General features: G+C 42.4%; 1 protein-coding gene across 2 annotated transcripts in view; it reads left to right on the top strand.

Annotated features, from left to right (window-relative positions):
- The first annotated feature begins 772 nt into the window (after positions 1-772).
- zanl (zonadhesin, like) overlaps positions 773-22524 on the top strand; it is a 30976-nt gene continuing 9224 nt past the window's right edge. For both annotated transcript variants that reach the window (XM_019269603.2, XM_027276717.1), the window contains exons 1-40: positions 773-853; positions 1882-1907; positions 2600-2749; positions 2868-3133; positions 3276-3360; positions 3438-3590; positions 3981-4148; positions 4229-4326; positions 4416-4494; positions 4581-5525; positions 5630-5823; positions 5987-6128; positions 7488-7732; positions 7879-8027; positions 8231-8359; positions 8497-8635; positions 9003-9144; positions 9331-9524; positions 9740-9878; positions 10570-10686; positions 10993-11117; positions 11580-11725; positions 12131-12274; positions 12623-12727; positions 13623-13792; positions 14311-14513; positions 16374-16518; positions 17954-18201; positions 18498-18675; positions 18794-18902; positions 19147-19241; positions 19447-19623; positions 20185-20393; positions 20494-20638; positions 20774-20871; positions 20986-21132; positions 21240-21404; positions 21595-21722; positions 21926-22197; positions 22287-22495. In XM_019269603.2, the coding sequence (XP_019125148.2) occupies positions 780-853; positions 1882-1907; positions 2600-2749; positions 2868-3133; positions 3276-3360; positions 3438-3590; positions 3981-4148; positions 4229-4326; positions 4416-4494; positions 4581-5525; positions 5630-5823; positions 5987-6128; positions 7488-7732; positions 7879-8027; positions 8231-8359; positions 8497-8635; positions 9003-9144; positions 9331-9524; positions 9740-9878; positions 10570-10686; positions 10993-11117; positions 11580-11725; positions 12131-12274; positions 12623-12727; positions 13623-13792; positions 14311-14513; positions 16374-16518; positions 17954-18201; positions 18498-18675; positions 18794-18902; positions 19147-19241; positions 19447-19623; positions 20185-20393; positions 20494-20638; positions 20774-20871; positions 20986-21132; positions 21240-21404; positions 21595-21722; positions 21926-22197; positions 22287-22495 (6852 nt within the window). In that variant the 5' untranslated portion in view covers positions 773-779. The remainder of the gene's footprint in view (positions 854-1881; positions 1908-2599; positions 2750-2867; positions 3134-3275; positions 3361-3437; positions 3591-3980; positions 4149-4228; positions 4327-4415; positions 4495-4580; positions 5526-5629; positions 5824-5986; positions 6129-7487; positions 7733-7878; positions 8028-8230; positions 8360-8496; positions 8636-9002; positions 9145-9330; positions 9525-9739; positions 9879-10569; positions 10687-10992; positions 11118-11579; positions 11726-12130; positions 12275-12622; positions 12728-13622; positions 13793-14310; positions 14514-16373; positions 16519-17953; positions 18202-18497; positions 18676-18793; positions 18903-19146; positions 19242-19446; positions 19624-20184; positions 20394-20493; positions 20639-20773; positions 20872-20985; positions 21133-21239; positions 21405-21594; positions 21723-21925; positions 22198-22286; positions 22496-22524) is intronic.

Genomic DNA, 22524 nt, shown 5'->3' with positions numbered 1-22524 from the left:
TGAGAATGAGAATGTGTTTAGAGTTTTGCTGAAAAAATGAGATCTGCAAATTGTGTTTTACCATGTGAAATGGTTTAAGGTATTGACAACAGACTGAACTATTAGCTAAATGAGTTCAGGCAACGGAGAACTTTGTTCAACCAGTAGGTTTTAGTGTTTTAGCAACTGAGACAAATTGTAAACTTTGTATATAAATGTCAAAATATGAGGTATTTCTGATAGAGACACACATTTCATGTTTTAAATAAATGTAGAAGAAATGCACAATTATATTTAAAATATTAGCAGTTTTCAAAGACATATTTGAATGTTTATGATTTAAGGACAAACTATTGAATCTGCGTTTACACACAGGTCAGCAGGGGTACTGTGTGGAACCAGGTGGATGTACATTAGATTAAAGTCAAGCCGTAGAGGTGTGTCCATATGGTCAAAGTCTTCTGTTTATTACCCAATAATCTGTAGAATGTCTTCCACTGGACATCCCCACCCTCCATTTAAACTGCTGAGAGGTCAGAAAACACACATACACACACATGCTCTGATAAACACCTACAAATGCGTAACCAAAGCGAACACTCCCTGTACCTATCACTCTGTTATTCATTTACACATTTTGCAACATTAATTTAGCATCCACACCACCCACCCAACACATCCACCCTGATTCCACACAGGACTCCCTCCACCCCACCCCCAGCCTCCCAACCTTTCTGCCCCTATAAAAAGTCCTGTGCTCTGTCCCTCTGCCTTCCTCTCCTGCTAACGAACAGTTAGCCATGGATAAATCAATTTGTCTAATTCTGCTCTTATGGATGTGTGGGTGCAGAGCAGGAGGACAGGCAGAGCACAGGTAAGTCACTCCCCAAAAAACACCTGTCCACCATGACACATCTTCAATTCAATCTCTTTTTTTATTATTATTTATTATTTTCAATCAATTAACACATTTAAAGAGCCATCAGCTGAGCCGTAAACTGATGATTCAATCACAGCAACATCTGAACAGTAGCAAAGTAGTAAAATGATGATTAGAATGCTTATTCAATTATGAAAAGTTACTACTTATTTAGTTTATCATTACAATATTTATTCATGTCTGCAGTAACTAATTTGATCCCTATGATATTATCGCATTTATATACATAATGTTCCTTCAGAACATCTTCAGAGACAGACCTTGAGGACAGTGAGATCATGGTCATGGAATTTTGGGATCTTTGGTGGCTGATACAGATTTTTTTTAGACTCTTTACATTTACAAGTGAAGCAACACATAAAATATCCAGTGACTACACACAAAGGTTTGTACCTGGTAGTATGGAGAAGGCATCAAAAATATATTCAGACTTCTAATTTTAGGTTTTACATGTAGAAAATCCAAATGTGTTGATTTTACAGACTCTGCGTGTCTTCGCATGTGCACTTGCACCTCAGTATTTCTAAAGTTGAGCTGCTATTCAGTGTGAATTTTCATGAAATCTCTGTTTAACAGTATGAAGCTCCAGTAAAGCTGGAGCCTTGGATAATTCAATAGTGTTCTGAATTCACAAGTTGCACTTTGATTTCTAGGAGCTCTTTGGTCACAGTGATGCTGGTTATGGGAGTTATCCTGCATTTTTAGAATGACTGACTCTTTAGCCTACATAGATTAAAGCTCAGTGGTTACTCCTATTTCCTTCATCTGTAACTACATAACAATGACAGCATGGTTTATATAGTTATAGTTATGCATCTGGACCTGAATTGTAAAGGTGTTCCTGAATTTGAATTGAATAATTCATCTTTGCTAATATATAGATACCAGTGATATCTCTCTTTTTTTTGGCTTCTTTACTATAAATGGAAACGCTTTAACCATTGCGTTCTTCTGTTTTACAGCCTGCAGGGATCACAGAGAGAAAATGGTAGGTTGCTTATAATCATCCAGTAAATTCTGTGTGTCTTTAGCACACACACATACACTGAAACATACAAGTAATATGGCTGTATCACAGCATGTGATCCACTGCCTCCATCGCACTATACTTGGGATGCATGTGGACTTTACCATTTTACAGCTCCTTATCTTCACTATGCATAAGCAACAAAACACTTTCACACTGTGCTAACACAGCCCAGCCATGCACACAGTAAAGTAGAGGAACATATCAGTACTCACTCAGAGCAAATGATCACACCTGTGTTGTTAAAATGTTACTGGAACTTTTGATTTGATTGAAATTAAACTAAATCAACATGTTTACTTGAAGATGAGGAATATTTACACAAGGGAGAGGTAGTTTATGACCTGAACTGATAAATGATCATATATTGTTGAGTCTCTGTAGATAATATTATAAAGAGTATAGTCTAGATCTGCTCTGTATAGAAAATGTCAAGAAATAGCTTTTGTGTGTGAATTGGTATTATATAAATAACATTTAATTGAATAACTAAATTATAAAATTTTGTCAGTTGGTCAGGTGAATAATTTATAATAAGAAGCAGGTAGCTACTGGTTTATATCGTTTTTATCATGAATTGCTTTGATAGTAAATTATATTACATTATATGATAATGCCTATAATAATACTGTGCTGTGTTTGTGTTGCTCCAGCTGCAGTGCTGACCTCCTGTGACTTTAACCAGGACAGTGACCCGTTCTGCAGGTTCAGTCAGGACACCACAGACAACAATGACTGGACAAGACATAAAGGCTCTACTCCAACAGCTGACACTGGTCCCAGTGGAGACTACCCTGATGGAAGTCAGTTCTAAATGAATGGTTTATTTGAAATATTTCACTTTTGTACTATTTTCTCTTTTTTATGATTGAGATTATGATCAGATAAGTATGTCTTCCTTCTGTCTCAATCTGCCTGCAGACGGCTACTATATCTACCATGAGTGTGACAATGTGGCTAATGGACAGAAAGCCCGTCTGCTGAGCCCTGCCCTCTCATCATCAGCCTCTCAGATCTGTGTCCAGTTTCGATACTACATGTATGGCTCAGACAATACCAATGTGTTGAAGGTTCTGGTCAACAGACCAAGCGGTGAGGAGCAGGTCTGGAAGAAGACGGGTATCCAGAGTCCATCGTGGCTGCAGGGCTCTGTCACTGTGTCAAAACCCAGCAGTCAGAGCATCCATGTGAGTTAGCTGAAGATGGATGCATTTCCATACAAAGATTAGTGTCTCAATTGAATCTGAGCAGCTGACTCAATCTATAACCAATACACAAAGTTAATATGACTGTTTTAGTCATGATGATGTTTTGTCCCTCTGTCTTTAGATTGTGTTCGAGGCTCAGAGAGGCTTCAGTGCTTCCTGTGACTCAGCTCTGGACAACATTGTCATTAGTGAAGGAGCATGTCCCTGTGAGTTTACACACATGTGCACACAAACACACACACATATTGCTGTATCATTGATTTTCTAAATGTTTTGTCCACAGCCTGTGTTTCCGGCTGTGATTTTGACACTCTTGATGACCTTTGTGAGTGGATGACTCGAACTGACAACCCTGATTTGTTTGGCTTCAGTCAGTGGGTTGGGCCATCGGGCACTGAAGGAAGCGGACCTGATGATGACTTCTCCAAACCTGGATGTGAGTCGTTCTTATTTTCAACAGTCTATATCGAAATAGCTGTGAATCTGTCACAATGGTGAAATAAATTAAAAGACAACAAATTATTTTCTGAAGACATGATCAGCTGCCATATTAATGAAAATACATTTGACTATATGAGTGTTTTTGTGCAAAACTAAAAAAGTAAGGTTAAAGTTCACATTTGCATTATTTCTTCTAATTATTTCACTTTTTGTGTTTACTTCTCATTCACCATATTCACCATGATCAAACTATTGTTAGTTGTTGGCATTTAGCTGTTAAATCTAGACACATTATTGTAGTAAATCCCCAACTATCATTGATTTTATTTGTTTTATGTAATTTTGTCTAAATTGCAGTTGTTTATTTTGACTTTTTCATATGTAGTGGGCGCCTACATGTTGTTAGAATCTCTGGAGGCTGTGCCTGGAGAAACGTCTCAGATCAGAAGTCCTCTAATAAACCCCTCTTCTGGATGTCTGGACCTCACTTTCCACTATTACCTGTACGGCACCAGCACCACCATGGAGCTTAGTGTCCACACCATGACCACAGGTAAGACTGTGTTTCCTGTTATGTTCCTACACGCAGGAACACAGACAGCATGAAAATGTTTATTTTTCTATTTTTACCAGATGAAAGCCTTGGACCAGCTCTCTTCACTGTCAGAGGGAACCAGGGTCAAGGCTGGAAGCCTGCAGAAGTCCGCTATCTGGGAACTGCTGCCATTCAGGTAAATAGTAGAAGTTGTTTCTCTGTATTGTATGTATGTATGTGCAGAGGCTCATGTTGATTTTCTTGTCACTTTTCTATGTATTTCAGTTTGTGATTTTGGGTACATTTGGGGAAACTCATCTGACAGATATTGCTGTTGATGCTGTGTGTGTGATGGCCTGCAAAGGTGAGAAACTGACCAGAGAAATTCAAAATACAGATGTGCTGTGTCAACAATGGTTTTATGAGGAACCGTATATTTTTCACTTATAGCTCAGCCAACAACTCCTCAGCCACCGGTAACTACTCCAGGACCGACTACTCCAAAACCAACAACTCCTGGACAGACTACTCCAAAACCAACTACTCCTGGACCAACTACTCCAAAACCAACAACTCCGGGACCGACTACTCCAAAACCAACTACTCCTGGACCGACTACTCCAAAACCAACAACTCCTGGACCAACTACTCCTGGACCGACTACTCCAAAACCAACAACTCCGGGACCGACTACTCCAAAACCATCAACTCCCGGACCATCTACTCCAAAACCATCAACTCCGGGACTGACTACTCCAAAACCAACAACTACAGGACCGACTACTCCAAAACCAACAACTCCAGGACAGACTACTCCAAAACCAACAACTCCTGGACCATCTACTCCAAAACCAACAACTCCCAGACCATCTACTCCAAAACCATCAACTCTGGGACCAACTACTCCAAAACCAACAACTCCTGGACCGACTACTCCAAAACCAACAACTCCTGGACCGACTACTCCAAAACCAACTACTCCTGGACCGACTACTCCAAAACCAACTTCTCCAGGGCCATCTACTCCAAAACCCTCAACTCCGGGACCAACTACTCCAAAACCATCAACTCCGGGACCAACTACTCTAAAACCAACTCCTGGACCGACTACGCCAAAACCAACAACTCCCGGACCATCTACTCCAAAACCATCGACTCCAGGACCAACAACTCCAAAACCATCGACTCCAGGACCAACTACTCCAAAACCAACAACTCCAGGACCAACTACTCCAAAACCATCAACTCCAGGACCAACTACTCCAAAACCAACTACTCCAAAACCAACAACTCCAGGACCAACTACTCCAAAACCATCAACTCCAGGACCAACTACTCCAAAACCAACAACACCTAAACCAACAACTCCAGGACCAACAACACCTAAACCACCAAGTATGACATTTCCTTATCCAACTTTATTTTTATTTTTGCTTTATTTATTTTTTCATTTTCTCAATTTTTCATCACCCAATTCTCTTTTTTTTCCTGCTGTACAGAACCATGTCCTCCTGATGCAGAATATATAGAGTGTGGTCCAGCTTGTATCCCCACCTGTCAGGAACCCTCCACCAACTGTTCTGGTTCATGTTTGAGTGGCTGCTTCTGCAAACCAGGGTTTGTCTTCAAAGGACGGCGTTGTGTGCCTCTGGAAAAATGTGGATGTCTGGATGACAACAATAATTATTATGAGGTCAGAAATCCTAGTTAACATTCCCATGTGAATACGTTTCCTTAGTACATAATCCTAAAGACAGTAAATGACAAGCTTGTGCTATTTTTTACTACTTTTAGTGACATAGGCCTCCAGTACAGCACCTTTGTTCAGTTTGATCCTTTATTCAATTTGTTTTCAGCCTGGTGAGATTATATTTGGTGATGGCTGCTCAAAGATGTGCCGCTGTGTTGGGAACTACACATTGGAATGTGTTGATAACTCCTGTGACCCCAGTGAAGAGTGTCGTGATGTTAATGGTGTTGCAGGATGCTATCCTAAAGGTAATAATGTAAATTAAAATAATGTAAATGGTCAAGGAATTGGTTCAGGAACTGGTACTAGCAGTTTAGAAATGATATAGTTCAAACTATGTGCCATACAATCACATCTGAAGGCAAAAGTTTCACACAAGGTGGATAGTCTGTTGTCATAAAAAGTGGCATTGTTCAAACTGAGGTATTCTCTTTAAACAGTTGGGACTCCAAATAATTAGAATTGTAGTCAAGTCTAGTTGAGTGTTGACTAGGGGGCTTTAGTTACAACAGTCTATGTGGAGAGCAAAAGGGGCTGAAAGCATCGGCCGAAATGCAATATCAGAACCAATTGATGACGATTTAGCTTTTTATTATCTTAAAGTTATCATAACTTTAGTTAGCTTAAGTTCCAAAAACCGGATCACTTCTAAAGTTGATAATCAGACTCCAGAGGAACTTGAACTTAAAAAAGGAGGGACAATCCTGCCCTTTCTCTCATCACTGCACTCCAGGCCAATCCAACAAGCACACCCACAATAAAAAGGGTGTGTTTGTCAGATTACTTTTCAACATTTGAAAGGTTGAGGCGTTTTTTGATCAGACATTGTTTTATGATCCACCAAGCAGGAAATTTGAAATATACTTACTCTTTATAAATTGTATTCACAGTGTTGAAATTTTGACGGTGTGGTCCCTCCAAACTCTTATCAAATCAAATCAAATTTTATTTGTATAGCCCAAAGTCACAAAACACATTTTGCCTCGGAGGGCTTTACAATCTGTACAGGGAGTGACACCCTCTCTCCTTAGACCCTCGGTTTGAGTGAGGAAATACTTGCCCACAAAAAACCTTTAACAGGGAAAAAAGGTGGAAGAAACCTCAGGAAGAGCCACAGAGGAGGAATCCCTCTCCCAGGACGGACAGACGTGCAATAGATGTCATGTGTACAGAATATGCTCATATACTATAATTTAAACCAACACCATTTCATGAACTATATCTCTGGTGCGATAAGATGGCTGTGGAAAGCCCTGTGTGGTGGTTTTCAGTCAATCATAAAAGCATAACTATGTGTTCCTAAATGTGAACATACTGGGAAACTACTTATCCTACCTAAGTGGACAGCTTGATAGATGGCATTCAGTGGTTACATATGTTAATTGCAGCACCCTGCTGCACTTTTTAGTTCAACTCTAAATTGTGATCAGTGACTGCTCTTCAGCAAAAGATATCTGTCTTACCTCTGATATACACTAATTTAGTTCCCACGTGATTTGTTGTCATTCTTAGTTAAGTGATTTCTTTAGCTTTAACCAGTCAGACCAGTGAAACATGTTTGTAAGAAAATAAGGGCTAACATACAGTTTTTCATTTGTTTCACGTAGGTACATCCACATGCATAGCATCTGGTGATCCCCACTACACCACCTTTGACAAACGCAACTACAACTTTATGGGCAACTGCAGTTATTTGATGTCTGGACCCTGTAACGAAACCACTCTGCCATACTTTGAGGTCCATGCTGACAATGAAAATCGCTTTAACAAACCTACCATCTCCTATGTGAAGGCTGTACATGTATATGTACAGATGGTGAAGATCTCCATCCTCAAAGGTGGCACAGTGCAGGTAAGAAATGAGGGGGAGGATGAACACCTTTGTTTAACATGCACCTTTTCAGTTACTAATGTCATTGCCATCAGTGCATGATTCTAATAATGAACTGTTTCTGTTTCCTCAGTAATCACTCATTATGCTCTGCTTTCCCCATACAGCTGAATGGGACAAATGTGAACCTGCCAGTGTCTCCGACCCCCAGTGTCTCTGTGTTCAAGTCAGGAAAGCACTACACTGTGTCCATGAATTTTGGTGTAACTGTTCGCTATGATGGAAACCATTTCATGGACATCAAAGTAATCAAAGAGTGAGTGAACAAATGCTGCCCAAGTCCAAAGAATCCTATTTTTACTGCAACTTTTGTGATCATACTGAAAATGAACTCTACTACTTAGAATGAAAACTAGTCACAACTCTTATACTGGTGGTGGGGGTGGTGACCTTTAGCACTAATTAATTTATTGCACTCACCCCCACAAATTATTAACATGCAGATTTCAATTTTATCAGCTATCAGAACAAGCTGTGTGGGCTGTGTGGCGATTACAATGGAAATACCAAAGATGACTTCCGTAAACCAGATGGATCATTGACCAACAATGCCAATGACTTTGGAAGCAGCTGGAACACTGACCCACAGTGAGTGGGATACATTCAAAGATACTTTCAAAACTTAATCTGACTTTTTGAATAGAATAAAAAGTGTTGAATAGATTATATGTACTGTACATACTGTAATGCATGGAGAGCTTTTGTAACTGACTCCATGTCCACAGGTGTAATAAGAAACCTAACACCACTATCCCTGGGTGTGATGAAGATGAGCAGGAACTGTATGAGAGTTCTGGATACTGTGGCATCCTGCTGGACAAAAAGGGTCCCTTCGCTGTGTGCCACCCCAGAGTCAACCCCAATGTAAGTCACTACACGAATCCATCTTTGGACTAAAAAAAGTGACAATATCCATTGCCTTTTTTAATATCCTTGGAAGAAGTCATAACTGAGTATTAGCAAAGTGCAATACAATCTCAATAGCAATCATCTCATTTGCCAACTCTGAAGAATATGTAGATATGTAGACTGCCTGCAGAAGTCTTGATAGACTGTTTATTGAGTTGACTCCGGTGACTTTAATACTAACCTGTAAAAATATGGGTAATGCACTTTGCTAGGTGGTTTTTGTGATTCCTAGTTTTGACTCATTTTTGTTCACCAAACAATACTTTAAAACAGCTGACAGAATTAAGAATTGTAGCTCAACAAACTGTATGTGTGTCTTCAGAATTACTTCAAGGACTGTGTTTTTGATCTGTGTGAGCTGGATGGAGCCAAGCCTATTCTGTGTGAAGCCATTGAAGCCTATGTCAATGAATGCCAGGACCGTGGGGTCAACATTGGACCCTGGAGGAATGAAACCTTCTGCCGTGAGTGTTGAGTGAATGAATGAATGGATGCAGGATTCATAGATGGATGGAGGAATGTATACAAAAATTAAAGAAATCCAGGAAATGAATCCAATCCCCGCCAAAAAAGCTCTGTCACAAGAGTAGAGCAGCTTATTCCTCTTTGCCTGCTGTATCACTAACTTCAGCCTCCTATCCACCCCCTAGCTCTGAGATGCTCCCCGAACAGCCACTATGAGCCCTGTGCAGACCCCTGTCAGGAGACCTGTTCTGGGAAACCCCCATCTTGCAGTGGGCCCTGCTCAGAGGCTTGTGTGTGTGATCCTGGCTATGTCCTGAGTGCTGGCAGGTGTGTCAAGAAGAGTTCGTGTGGCTGCAACAGAAATGGCCAGTATTATGAGGTACTGATCTGATCTAGAAAGCACCATTTCAACATTTCGGCAGACATTTTTTGTGCAGTCCTCACTACTTAAAACAACTGTTTTAGACTTTAGTGCTAAAGATTTGGGTTAGACATTTAGTTGGAATGGTTGAAAAATGATGGGTCTGGAGAATGTATTATGCCAATGAGGATCCTTCTGCTAACACAGTTCAAATGTGTTTGTGTGTGTGTCAGCCTGGAGAGGAGTTTTATGTTGAGGACTGTCAGCTGAAGTGTAGGTGTGATGCTCCCTTCGTTACCTGTGTGGCCTCTGAATGCCCCCCAATGCACGAGTGTAAACTCCAGGGTGGAGAGCTGGGATGCTATCCCACAGGTAAGAATACACCCACCAAACAGCTGGTTATGAATTATACTGTACAGTGGCAGCATCACAGAATGACTCCTTGCTACAGCTTGGCAGAAGATGTTGTCTTGTACAGATTCAAAATTATTTTAACTTACTTACAATGAATTGTAAACAAATTGTAACATGTAGTAATCACTTCACTCTGACTCCAAAGACTCCAAATAACTTTTCCCTTTCTGGGAAAATGGACTGAACTTGGTTATTTGTGTTATAAATAAAAGTAATTTAAAATTTCTGGAACAGAATCTGGAAGTTCTGCTACCAGAGAGTAAACTTTAAACAGCATCTCCCTAATGTAGTATTATATGGAATAACCAATCTTCTTCAAATGATGTAGTATTTCACAGAGGCGGTTTCACTTTAAATAATAGTTCAACCTTTGCAGAGACAAAGTCTCCCTCAAATGTCTTTCCTAACACTGTTTCTTCTCATATAACTGTTTAAAAGTCCTGATTCTGATTGTGGAGCTCATGGAAGTAATATAAAGTTCTGTTAACTTACAGATGTGTCTGTCATGGAATGCTAGTGAAAGTCAAAACAAGAACTCAACTTTTCTTCAGTCATTGTTTCACTGAGAGTTTTAGGTTCGGTCAGCTGCTTGTATTCAGTATTAGTGTGATGCTCTGGGTTGTTCATACTGCTTGTCCCTCTGTCTCAGGCTCTCAGGACTGTATTGTGTCTGGAGATCCTCACTACAACACATTCGATAAGAACTTCTACAGCTTCATGGGAACATGTACCTACACATTAGCCAGAACCTGCAAGAACAACACAGGTAGGAACAGGGTTTAAAATATCTTTCATTTCATCAACTTCAATAACGGAAAGCTTTTTTAAAATGTCTTTACACCAGGAGATGGCACTGCAACTACATAATAAATGAAAACAACTGTTGTGGTCATTGGCCTAACTCATCCAGTTTTTTCAGAGTTCTTTATTTATAAAGCCATACTTCCATAAGAAACACAATTTTCATGGTGGAGCCTGGGCTCTGTTGGATTTTTGAGACTAATACTTGATAATAATTTGATATAACCACATGATAACCTTGGTTATGTATGCTGTTGCACTCCCTGTGCAGGTCCTTGGTTCTCAGTAGAGGGAAAGAATGAGGAGAGAGGAGTGTCAGGAATATCGTACCTGAGAAAACTCTATGTGACAGTGAATGGAGTCACTGTGACGCTGATGAAAGCCAGGAGGACGCTGGTCAGTATGGACAACATTCAGACCCATGCACCATGTATTCTGTGTCTATGGATAAGCTGTCACAGGAGGATGACTGAACAACACACACACCAGCTGTATCACTCCATATCAATCTTAATCTTCTGCTTCAGTGAAATTACAACTCAAAGCTGCTCCCTTGTTCTGTTCATCTTTTTATTTTATCTCATCCTCATTCCTTAAGAATCCTTTTTAATGCCATAATCCCAGAAATCTGTCCACATTCCTCCTCATTGTCTCCTTTATTCATCTGTTTGATCTGTCCACAGATCAAACTGGTTTTCTCAGAGTCAATGCTTTCCCACCTTATCCCCCCAAACTGGACTATATTTAAATTCATGTGCACTGGCTTTTATCCATTATGATGAAAGTTGACAGGAAACTGTGAACATGAAACAAATATTAGCTCCTCATCTCTGTCATTTTTTCATCTTTCCCTCCCAGGTGAATGGAAGGCGGGTGGCCCTCCCTCACTCCCCCTCTCCTCTCATCTCCCTCAGTCTTGCCGGTCAGTACATCACCCTGCAGACAACATTTGGTCTCCAAGTGCGATGGGATGGAAACCATTACGCCCAGATCACAGTTCCCAGGTTAGTAAAGGGGAGTTTTTTTAAGTATAGCAATCAGGTGGCGAAACCCACCTAAACAACAGAATTCCATGACCTTGGTGCCCAGAACAATCTACTAAACAATAATGACATTTTTCAAATGCAGCTCAGTAGTCTGTAGAAAATCTAAATCTAACTGCTGAAGGTCACAGTTGAGTTTCTAAAGAGCTACATTTCCTGAAAACATCTGTGTACGCTGTAGTTCAAAGGTCATTCAGATCTAAATCCTCCCAACATTCTTAATGCTGTGGTTATCTTCCATCGATGATGTCCTAATTAATAGGAACAGATGAAAAGATTTCTGCATTCTGTTGCTTTGTTTCTAGAACTCAATAATAATCATCATCTTAAAACATTCCTGTACTCTCGTTTGCTTTGTCACTCCAGCTCCTACCACAAACAGATGTGTGGTCTCTGTGGTAACTACGATGGGAGCCCAGACAATGACTTCACCAAACCAGATGGCACTCTGGTAGGAAATGCCAATGACTTCAGCAACAGCTGGCAGACAGAAGAGGATGAGGATGATGTGTGAGTTTATATGCATTCATCATTAATAAGCATAATCTGAGAATTTACATATTTTCTTCAAACTTTCTTAGAAATTCAAACATGTGACTGCAGTCCATGTGACTGACTTATGGACGCAGTCTGTGCATGCATTCAGTTACTAAGAGTTTGGGATGACAATAAAACACAAATAATGTAAACAACTGTGCATGTGTGGATTTAAACTTGTGTCTCAATTCTGAGCAGGACAAGATTTATTATACTTTGTCATGAAATTATTAATATTGTGCAAAGAATAATTCATTTTGAGAATTTTCTCTGGTGTAATAGAATGGACTTGTGACCTTGTTGTGTTGTTGTGTTGATCAGGTGTTCCCAAGGCACCAAGCCTGAAGAATGTGACCCCAAATTTCAGGCTGAGATGGAGAAACCAGACAAATGTGGCAAAATCACAGACCCTGCTGGACCCTTCAGGTAATTGTTTCAGCTGTTGAACTACGTGATGTCTGTTCTCATGATTGGTCGATCAATTCAGACAATTCAAATATTGCTGAAATAAGACTTAAATGGTAGCTACCATAGGTGACATGAAACGTATTCAACTTCAGGGTGGACAGCAGAGAAGAAGAAGAATTAGTACAGTGGTTCAAAACTTTTCTGTGCATGTGGAATTGTATAGATCTGAAAACCACAGCATCTCTGTTCACAATGTAACATGACTGTCATTCATTTGCTAAAAATTACATAAAGAACATGTTCCTCCAGCTTTGTTTTATAACCTTGTTTGTGGATTATTAAATGATCTTCATCAACATATCTATCTACAAATATTTCAGTAACATCTTCATATCATATTGTATTTTTCTGTCTTAACCTCAATATCTGAAGCGTTATTGGGAGCAGCCTCAGCACTGACTTATCTGACAGGGTGAGGGTGTATCAGATCACTTATTGTGGACAAAGGGTAGCTGGAGGATGTGATTGTAGATAGTCGGAATATGTTCAAATGATGGTTTATTGGTTAATTTTGTTACCTGACACTCAGTGGGCTATTTTCAGGTGGCCAATGGTCACTGGAGGAGAAATCATAAAAATCATTCCATTACACGGTATCTTCACAAAGATTAGTCATTTATCTTATTTCAGATTACAGTTGTAGCTTGTTCTTGGAACTTCTCATGAACTCTGAACCACACTAAAGTGCACACACACACACACACACACACACACACACACACACACACACACACACACACACACACACACACACACACACACACGTAAAAAAAAAATACACACACACACACACACACAAACCTGAGGAACTGTATCCTCCCCAAACTGAATGAGTGTTTTTTTTCTGCTGCAGGGAGTGCATCAGTGTAGTGAATCCCACTCCATTCTTCAAGAGCTGTGTGTTTGACATGTGTCAGTTCGATGGCCAACAGCAAGTACTGTGTGACCAGCTCCAAGCCTATACTGATGCCTGCCAGAGTGCCGGAGCCAAAGTCCACCCATGGAGGAATGCAGACTTCTGCCGTAAGTCTTCAGTGTTTTTATATGACCAAAGAGGATCCATGTCTCCTTTGCTTCTGGTTGGGGCACTGGACATCCTGAGTACAGGCATCTTTGGGAGTGCTCACACTATGAATACGGTGTATGTGTCAGTCTAAATGTACTCTATATACTCTATAACTTGGAAAATATGTATGGGCTTACGTCGGCCTGAAATTGGAAGTTGAGAGGGAGGTTAACCTGGGTATCATCTGCATAGCAGTGGGAAGTAATGTTCTGATTTTTCCTGGTGGTGGACCTAAAGCTGAAATGATGTGGCTGCAATATTAAGCATTCTTCATACTGAAGTGTAGATCACCTCCTTTCCATGTAGCATACAGCTTAACCTGTAACTCAGCAGAGAATTATGTCTATACACAAGGGTTCCAAAACTAGCTATTCATTTTTTCATCCTTGTCCCCATCTGCCTTCTATCTATCCTTGTTTCTTTCCTTCCCTCCTTATATGCCCCTCCTTACACATCCCCCTGTTTCTCCATGCAGCCCTGGCCTGTCCTCCCAACAGCTCCTACTCTCTGTGTGTGAGCTCGTGTCCTGAGACATGTCTAGGCGTGGTCGGACCGCCCGGCTGTGAGGACGTGTGTGTGGAGGGTTGTGAGTGTAACCCAGGCTTCATCCTCAGCGACAACAAGTGTGTGGCAATGAAGGACTGTGGCTGTGTGGACAGCAGTGGATCCTATCACCCTGTAAGTGGGAACAACCTCCAAGTGACTTCAGCCACATTCCACAAAAAACATGCTAATCACTTTGCTGTGAGACTGAAGTCAGAAAATAAAATGACTGTTGAGTATTGGAGGTATTACAAAACATGACCGTATCAGAAGCAAAGAATAAAAACAGTGCGGGGTAATAGTGCATTCTAAAGGCCAACTAAGGCCAACTCACACCGGACGCGGAACGGAAGCGGAACGGCACCGCCGCGGTCACCGTAGCAAATAGAATCCAGTCTAGTCAATGAGAGCACTCACACCGGGCGCGGATCAGAAGCGTCCCAGAAGCGGCTCTCCGCGCCACGGCGCGAGCTTTCCGCAGGATTTCTATTTCTTCCGCGAGCCGCGGCTAAACCTCGTAAATTTCAACAGAGCACTGCGCACCAGACAGGAAACCGGGCCTTGAAACAACGTAATAAACTTCCGCCCCCTTTCAAAATAAAACACAATACTCAGTTCATGTAGATTTTTACAACTTCACATCAACGTTACGTCATGACCGGTGGCACCAGGTGATCAAAGATCGATCAAAGGGTCTCAACGAGAGACTAATTGTTGAAGTGGAACAACACACAATCCTTTATGACACAACAGATGCTTTTTATAATCTCCGTCCACGTCCGGAGAAGCAAAGTCAGCTGTTTGTGTTGTTGTTTTTTATACACTGTTTATCGCGGGTCTCGGTATGTCCAGGATTCTCGCGTGATCTCGTGATCTCGCGTGAATACGCCCGGCTCGCTCCGCTGCCGTTCCGCGGCTGATCCGCGTCCGGTGTGAGTTGACGCCGGGCAAAGTACCGTTCCGCTTCCGTTCCGCGTTCGGTGTGAGTCCCGTACCGTACGGGACTCAACCGACGCGGAACGGAAGCGGAACGGAAACGGAACGAAGCGGAAGGGTACTTGCCCGGTGTCAACTCACACCGGACGCGGATCAGCCGCGGAACGGCAGCGGAGCGAGCCGGCGTATCACGCGAGATCACGAGATCACGCGAGAATCCTGGACATACCCGAGACCCCGCGATAAACAGTGCATAAAGAAAACAACAACAACAAACAGCTGACATTGTTTCTCCGACGTGGAGGAGATTATAAAAAGCATCTGTTGTGTCATAAATGATAATGTGTTGTTCCACTTCAACAATTAGTCTCTCGTTGAGACCCTTTGATCGATCTTTGATCACCTGGTGCCACCGGTCATGACGTAACGTTGATGTGAAGTTGTAAAAAGCTACATGAACTGAGTATTGTGTTTTATTTTGAAAGGGGGCGGAAGTTTATTATGTTGATTCTCTGTCGGATTTCCTGTCTGGTGCGCAGTGCTCTGTTGAAATTTACGAGGTTTAGCCGCGGCTCGCGGAAGAAATAGAAATCTTGCGGAAAGCTCGCGCCGTGGCGCGGAGAGCCGCTTCTGGGACGCTTCTGATCCGCGTCTGATCCGCGCCCGGTGTGAGTGCTCTCATTGACTAGACTGGATTCTATTTGCTACGGTGACCGCGGCGGTACCGTTCCGCTTCCGTTCCGCGTCCGGTGTGAGTTGGCCTCGGTCCCGTGTGAGTCCCATGTAAGTGAAGGACAAAGCTGTCAATCACTGATTGCACAGCTGACATGACATTATCTGAAGCTAATACCTGCTTAACCCTGATCCATAACTGTCACTGAACATTTCACTGCTAAGTGTTCATGTCCTGCTGCCACTCACAGTCTAATTTTAATGAACTAACTCCACTCCATCAGAAAGACTAGAAAATAGAGAATTATGGATATTATATTGTGTTTTTTGTGCCTGTACAATGTATAATTTGTGTGTGTGTGTGTGTGTATGTGTGTGTGTTGTCAGGTGGGTGATGACTGGTACTTGGAGGGTTGTGGACAGAAGTGTGTGTGTCAGAATGGAGGTTTGATCCAGTGTCACAATACCAGCTGTAAACCAACCACTGAGAGCTGCCAGCTCCACGACGGAGAATTTGAATGTCGTCCTCTGGGTATGTTAAACACACACACACACACACACACACACACACGATCAATCCCCCGGCTCCCCGGTCTGCATGTCGAAGTGTCCTTGGGCAAGATACTGAACCCCAAGTTGCTCCCGAAGGCTGTGCCACCGGTGTATGAATGTGTATGAATTAGCTCCTTAAACTGATGAGCAGTTGGCACCTTGCACGGTAGCCAATGCCATCAGTGTATGAAAGTGTGTGAATGGGTGAATGAGATATGTAGTGTAGAGCGCTTTGAGTGGTCGGAAGACTAGAAAGGCGCTATATAAGTACAGTCCATTTACCATTTACACACACACACACACACACACACACACACACACACACACACAGATTTAAATCAAATCAAATCAAATTTTATTGTTGGGAGAGGGGGGATGACCTGAGCCAGCCCTAACTATAGGCTCTATCAAAAAGGAAAGTCTTAAGTCTATTCTTAAAGGTGTTGACCGTGTCTGCCTCCTGAACCCAGAATGGTAGTTTGTTCCCCAGAAGAGGAGCCTGATAGCTGAAAGCTCTGGCTCCCAATCTACTTTTGGAAACTATAGGAACCACAAGGAACCCAGCGTCCTGAGAGCACAGTGTTCTAGAGGGGTAGTAAGGTATTATGAGCTCTTTTAGATAAGATGGTGCCTGACCATGAAGAGCTTTATATTTATAAGTAAGGAGAAGAATTTTAAATTCTATTCTATTTTTAACAGGTAGCCAATGCAAGGAAGCCAAAATGGGAGAGATGTGATCTCTGATCTTGGTTCCTGTCAGAACACGTGCAGCAGCATTCTGAATTAACTGCAAAGTCCTAAGAGACTTATTGGAGCAGCCTGATAACAAAGAGCTACAATAGTCCAGCCTAGAAGTAACAAATGCGTGAACTAGTTTTTCTGCATCCGCTTGAGAGACAATGCGTCTGAAGCAAACTAAATAAATATAACACAATATACAGAGGGTTCTCCTTCATAATTATTATTGCATTATTGTTGATGATGTATGAGTCCTACCATGGCCATGCCTTAGGGCCTCAAAGAGTCTTATTTCTCACACAGCCATTCTGGTGCCATGTATTGTATTACTTGTAGAAAAATGGTTTTGTGAACATGCACTGCTAAGACTGATCAACTTGATCTTGAGTTGCTGTCTTAGAAGGGCTTTGCGTCCTTTAAGATCTTGTTCAATTGGTTTTGTGCTTTATGTGATCAGCACAGTGTAAAGCTGGGGCCAGGCGTTATTCCAGCAGAGTGCATACTGTACACAATGCAGCAATGAGTGGGAGGAAGGGAATGTTTGTTTGGAAATGTTCTGTACTAATTTACAGTATCTTTGAACTAAATAATGCAGCAGAGGTATGTGAGGTATGTGAAGTTCATACACTGCAGAACACTTTACACAGTTCAGTTCAATTCTTCCCTCTCCTGTTCAGGAAACGGTGTCTGCTCAGTATCTGGTGATCCCCACTACACCACATTTGACAAACACACCCACCATTATATGGGAGCCTGCTCCTACACCCTGACCAAACCTTGTAACGTCTCCTCCAACTTGCCATACTTCACTGTGGACACCCAGAATGAACACAGGGGAAGTAATAAGAAGGTCTCCTATGTGAGGGCCGTGGTGATCAACGTGAGTGGAGTGACTGTCATTCTCGGCAAGGGCCGCACAGTCCAGGTATGTTACTGTGATGAATGTACCAGGTCAGACATGGAGGGAGAGCTGTAGAGCACCAAAGAGAACAGCTGCTTGTAATATGAAAAGATGATTACATTGCAATGATTCTTGGACCTGACTCGTCATTAATATTCTTTGTTAGTGTTTTTGTGTGATAACAAATCAAAATATTGGCTTCAAAAAACTAAATCTGACTCATTTGGTGCATTAAACAGACAGAGTGCTCATGGTGACTGCTTCAAATGAATGCCTAACTCTTGCTGCATCATCAAAATGAACATGTCTGTGTTCTTCAGGTCAATGGAACGGTGGTCGTCCCACCTATCACCTCCATCAGTGGAGTTCAAATCTACTTGAGTGGAAAGTTTGTTGTCCTGGAGACATCCTTTGGCTTGAGGGTGCGTTTCAACGGTGACCACCATGCTGACGTCACCGTGCCAACCTCCTACAATGGCCTGCTCTGTGGCATGTGTGGTAAGAACAGTAGTACTCCATTGCTCTTAAGACTATAATAATGAAACGTAATTTTAAAGCCAGAGACACTGAAAGTGTGTCACTCTGTGCTAAGCCCCCATATTTGTTGCCCCGGCAGGAAATTTCAATGGAAACTCCAAAGATGACAACTTGAAACCAGACAATACGCCAGCTGCAAACACCAATGAACTGGGAGACAGCTGGCAGGTTCCTGACCCACGGCCGGAGTGAGTCACATCATAGAACACACACAGAACTGCACTCTCCAATACCACGTAAACATAGACAAGCCAGCATTCTGCTGCTCTCACTTCATCTGCTCAAATCTCAGCCATCTGACCGACGTGACATTTGATATTATGATATATGATGTGTATCAGGACCAAAGTATAGGTTGTGCACATGCATATGTTCAAACACACTACAGAATTCATCACTTTATTCTGTTCTAATGATGAACCTTTACTCCAGCTGTACCAACGGTGGAGGACAGGAAGACTGCGATAAAGAGGTGGAGGAGGAGGCCAAGAAACCCACCAGCTGTGGCATGATCACTGACCCCAATGGTATGACACACCCACACACACACACACACACACACACACACACACGCACACACACACACACACACACACATTCAGTGTAACATACCTACCTACATAGTATCAGTGAAAAGATGCTGGATAGTTCAGCGCAACATCATTGTGAAAGTGAGCAAAACAAGTTTGTCTTGCATTCACCTCCTCAACATCTCTGTGTCTTTGACCTCAGGTATCTTTAAGCCTTGCCACTCTGTGGTTCCCCCCGAGTCATTCTTTGAAAACTGTGTGTACGACATGTGTGCCACTGGAGGTCAGACCGTGGCTCTGTGCCAGGCCATAGAGAGCTACGCTGACATGTGTGCTGCTGCAGGAGTTCCCATTGCATGGAGAAACAACACCTTCTGTCGTAAGTCTGTGTGTGTGTGTGTGTGGGTGTGTGTGTCTGTGTGTGTGTGTGTGTGTGTGTGTCTGTGTGTGAGCACAGGTCTGACTTTGGCTACATTTACACATTTCAGACTACAGACCAGTTAACAGGGGAAACCTGATCTGAGAAGATGTATTAAAATGTCAATATTACAAATAAAAAGATGAATTAATAAGCAATAAAACACTTGATCAGTTGGGTGTTTCTGTTCCATACTTATTGCTCTGACACAAATAACTAAAGGAAACACAGCATCCTACTTTATGAAAGGGAAAGAAGTGTTTCCACAAACTATAGACAGATGTCCCTGGATAGACTGATGTCAGTTCAGTGAATTTAAACAGCAAGATTTGAGTGTGACATGTACTACATATACTGTATGGAGATTTGGCTGCTTATTATTTGGACAAACTGCAGGATTTATGAAACTCTTTTCAGAGAGTATCAATTGAATCTTTACATTTGAAGAAAAAAACTATCAATATGTTTTTCATATTGATGAAAGCCATATCATCGTACATCCAAATGTCCTCCTCCCTTTAGCTCTGAAGTGCCCCCCCAACAATCATTACAACCCATGCAGCTCCGCCTGCCCTCAGCCCAGCTGTCAAAACCCTGCGGGCTCCAGTGGCTCCTGCCAGCAGCCTTGTGTGGAGGGATGCGTCTGTAACCCTGGCTTGGTCCTCAGTGGAGACAAATGTGTCCCGGTCAGCGAGTGTGGATGTACTGATGAAGATGGAAAGTACCAGCCGGTGAGTGTGCTCAGGAGAAACGCTGGAGGGGGATGATTTTTTTAAAAGATATGTTTGCATCAAAATTATTTTTGTGCACTATGTGTGTGTGTGTGTGTAGGTGGGAGACACTTGGTTCTCTAAGATGGACTGCTCTGAGCGCTGCAAGTGTAACAGCAACAACAATGTCACCTGCGAGCCTTGGCAGTGCAGCCCTGCACAGGAGTGTAAAGTGGTTGAAGGAGTGCTGGACTGTCACTCGACAGGTAACAACAGACTGGATAAAAGATGATAAGTTTTAATCATCATCTGGTCATTTTCCATCTTAAATAAGTTTGAAGAATAATTTGGATTTGTTGTCATTTCTCATGATTAAATATGTGCATCCTCTCCCTCCTCAGGTAAAGGAGTGTGTCACGTGGCTGGAGATCCTCACTACTACACTTTTGATGGTGTGATGCATACGTTCATGGGTACCTGCACTTACACTCTGGTGGAGGTATGAGATGAATTTCAAATTGAATTTACACGTTTATTTTTCAACTTGAGCTGCTCTTGTAAGTCATAAACAATGAAAGCACATTGTTTCAAGTTCTCTCTCTGCATGCTCTAGGTGTGTAACACCACTAGGGTAGTTGACTTCAAGATCGTGGCTAAAAATGAGGAGCGTGGTCAACCGGAGGCCTCCTACGTTCGTTCTGTCAAAATCTACTTGCCTCATGACACCGTGGTTGAACTGCAGAAGAGCAGGAGAGTTCTGGTGAGGAGCATTTTTCACTTCTTTCATGTTCAATGGATATTGGGTCATAACTGCAGAAAACAATAATGTGTGACTTGAAATTATGTGTTCTCTCTGTCTTGTCTTAGCTAAATGGACGGCGTGTGCGAACCCCAGTTTCCATTGATTTAGCCGGAGCCAAGGTGATAACCAGTGGATCGTATAGTCTGCTGGACACAAACTTTGGTCTGCGGGTGAAGTTTGACGGAGTCCATCACCTGGAAATCTCTGTTCCTGGAGAATACTTCAACAAGGTATGACGTACTGTAAGACCAAGCTTCATGTCCCTGCAGTCAGAAAACAAAGGTTTCATCATTCATGTCATTCAAAATGTAGCTAATTTGTTATTTTGAAGCAAGATGAAGAAAACCTAACTGGGTTCTTGAGATCCCTCCCTCCGGATAAAACACTGCAATAACACTGTTCCACCTCCATCCTTTCCAGCTGTGTGGCATGTGTGGGAACTACAACCACAATTCCTCAGATGACAACTTGATGCCCAACAAGAAACCAGCCAAGGACGTGATTGAACTGGGCAACAGCTGGAAGTCAGAAGGAGACAGTGATGCTGGGTCAGTGGGATGCACCAGCACAAAGGGTTCACATTCTGCCTGCATTTCTAAAGCACGACATTCATCTTTAATTCAGTTCTAGTTATTTCTATTTTGATTGTTTTCATATCAAGTAGAATCATTATGTTTCCAACTGCAGTTAATTAGTAAAATATCTTCTGTCTTCAGAGTCTGACTAAACCCTTCATCCAAACATTCTCTAGCTGTCAGCCAGACACTCGTCCAGACATCCACCCCAACTGCACTACAGAAGAAGAGAAGCAGTACGAGGCGCAGTGTGCCGGGGTCATCCTCTCTGACCACTTCAAACCCTGCCACTCTCTGGTGCCCCCCGAGGCCTTCCTGGGTAACTGCATCTACGACATGTGTGAGTACGATGGCATGCAGGCAACGCTCTGTGACAACGTGGAGGCGTATGCTCAGGCCTGTCAGAGTGCCGGAGTCACCATCAGCTGGAGGAACAACACCTTCTGCCGTAAGTTACACTAACACTGACTGACAGCTTCAGTAAAGACAAGCTTGTGGTTGAACTCTTCTCAAACCTAATCCTCTCCCTCCCTGCAGCCCTGCCCTGCCCTCCTAACAGCCACTACTCAGACTGCACCGCCCCATGCCCCCCCACCTGCTCCGACCTCTTCCCCATGTTCTGCCATCTCCCTCCAACCACATGTGTCGAGGGATGCCAGTGTGATGCTGGCTACGTACTCAGTGACAACAAGTGTGTTCCCCTGGCCAAGTGTGGCTGTCTGGACTCAGATAGAGAGTACCATGATGTGAGTGAAGCAGAGTCCACACTGCTGCT

This window comes from Larimichthys crocea, unplaced genomic scaffold, assembly GCF_000972845.2.
Source record: "Larimichthys crocea isolate SSNF unplaced genomic scaffold, L_crocea_2.0 scaffold533, whole genome shotgun sequence".
NCBI lineage: Eukaryota > Metazoa > Chordata > Actinopteri > Sciaenidae > Larimichthys > Larimichthys crocea.
This window is presented reverse-complemented; position numbering and strand designations above follow the sequence as displayed.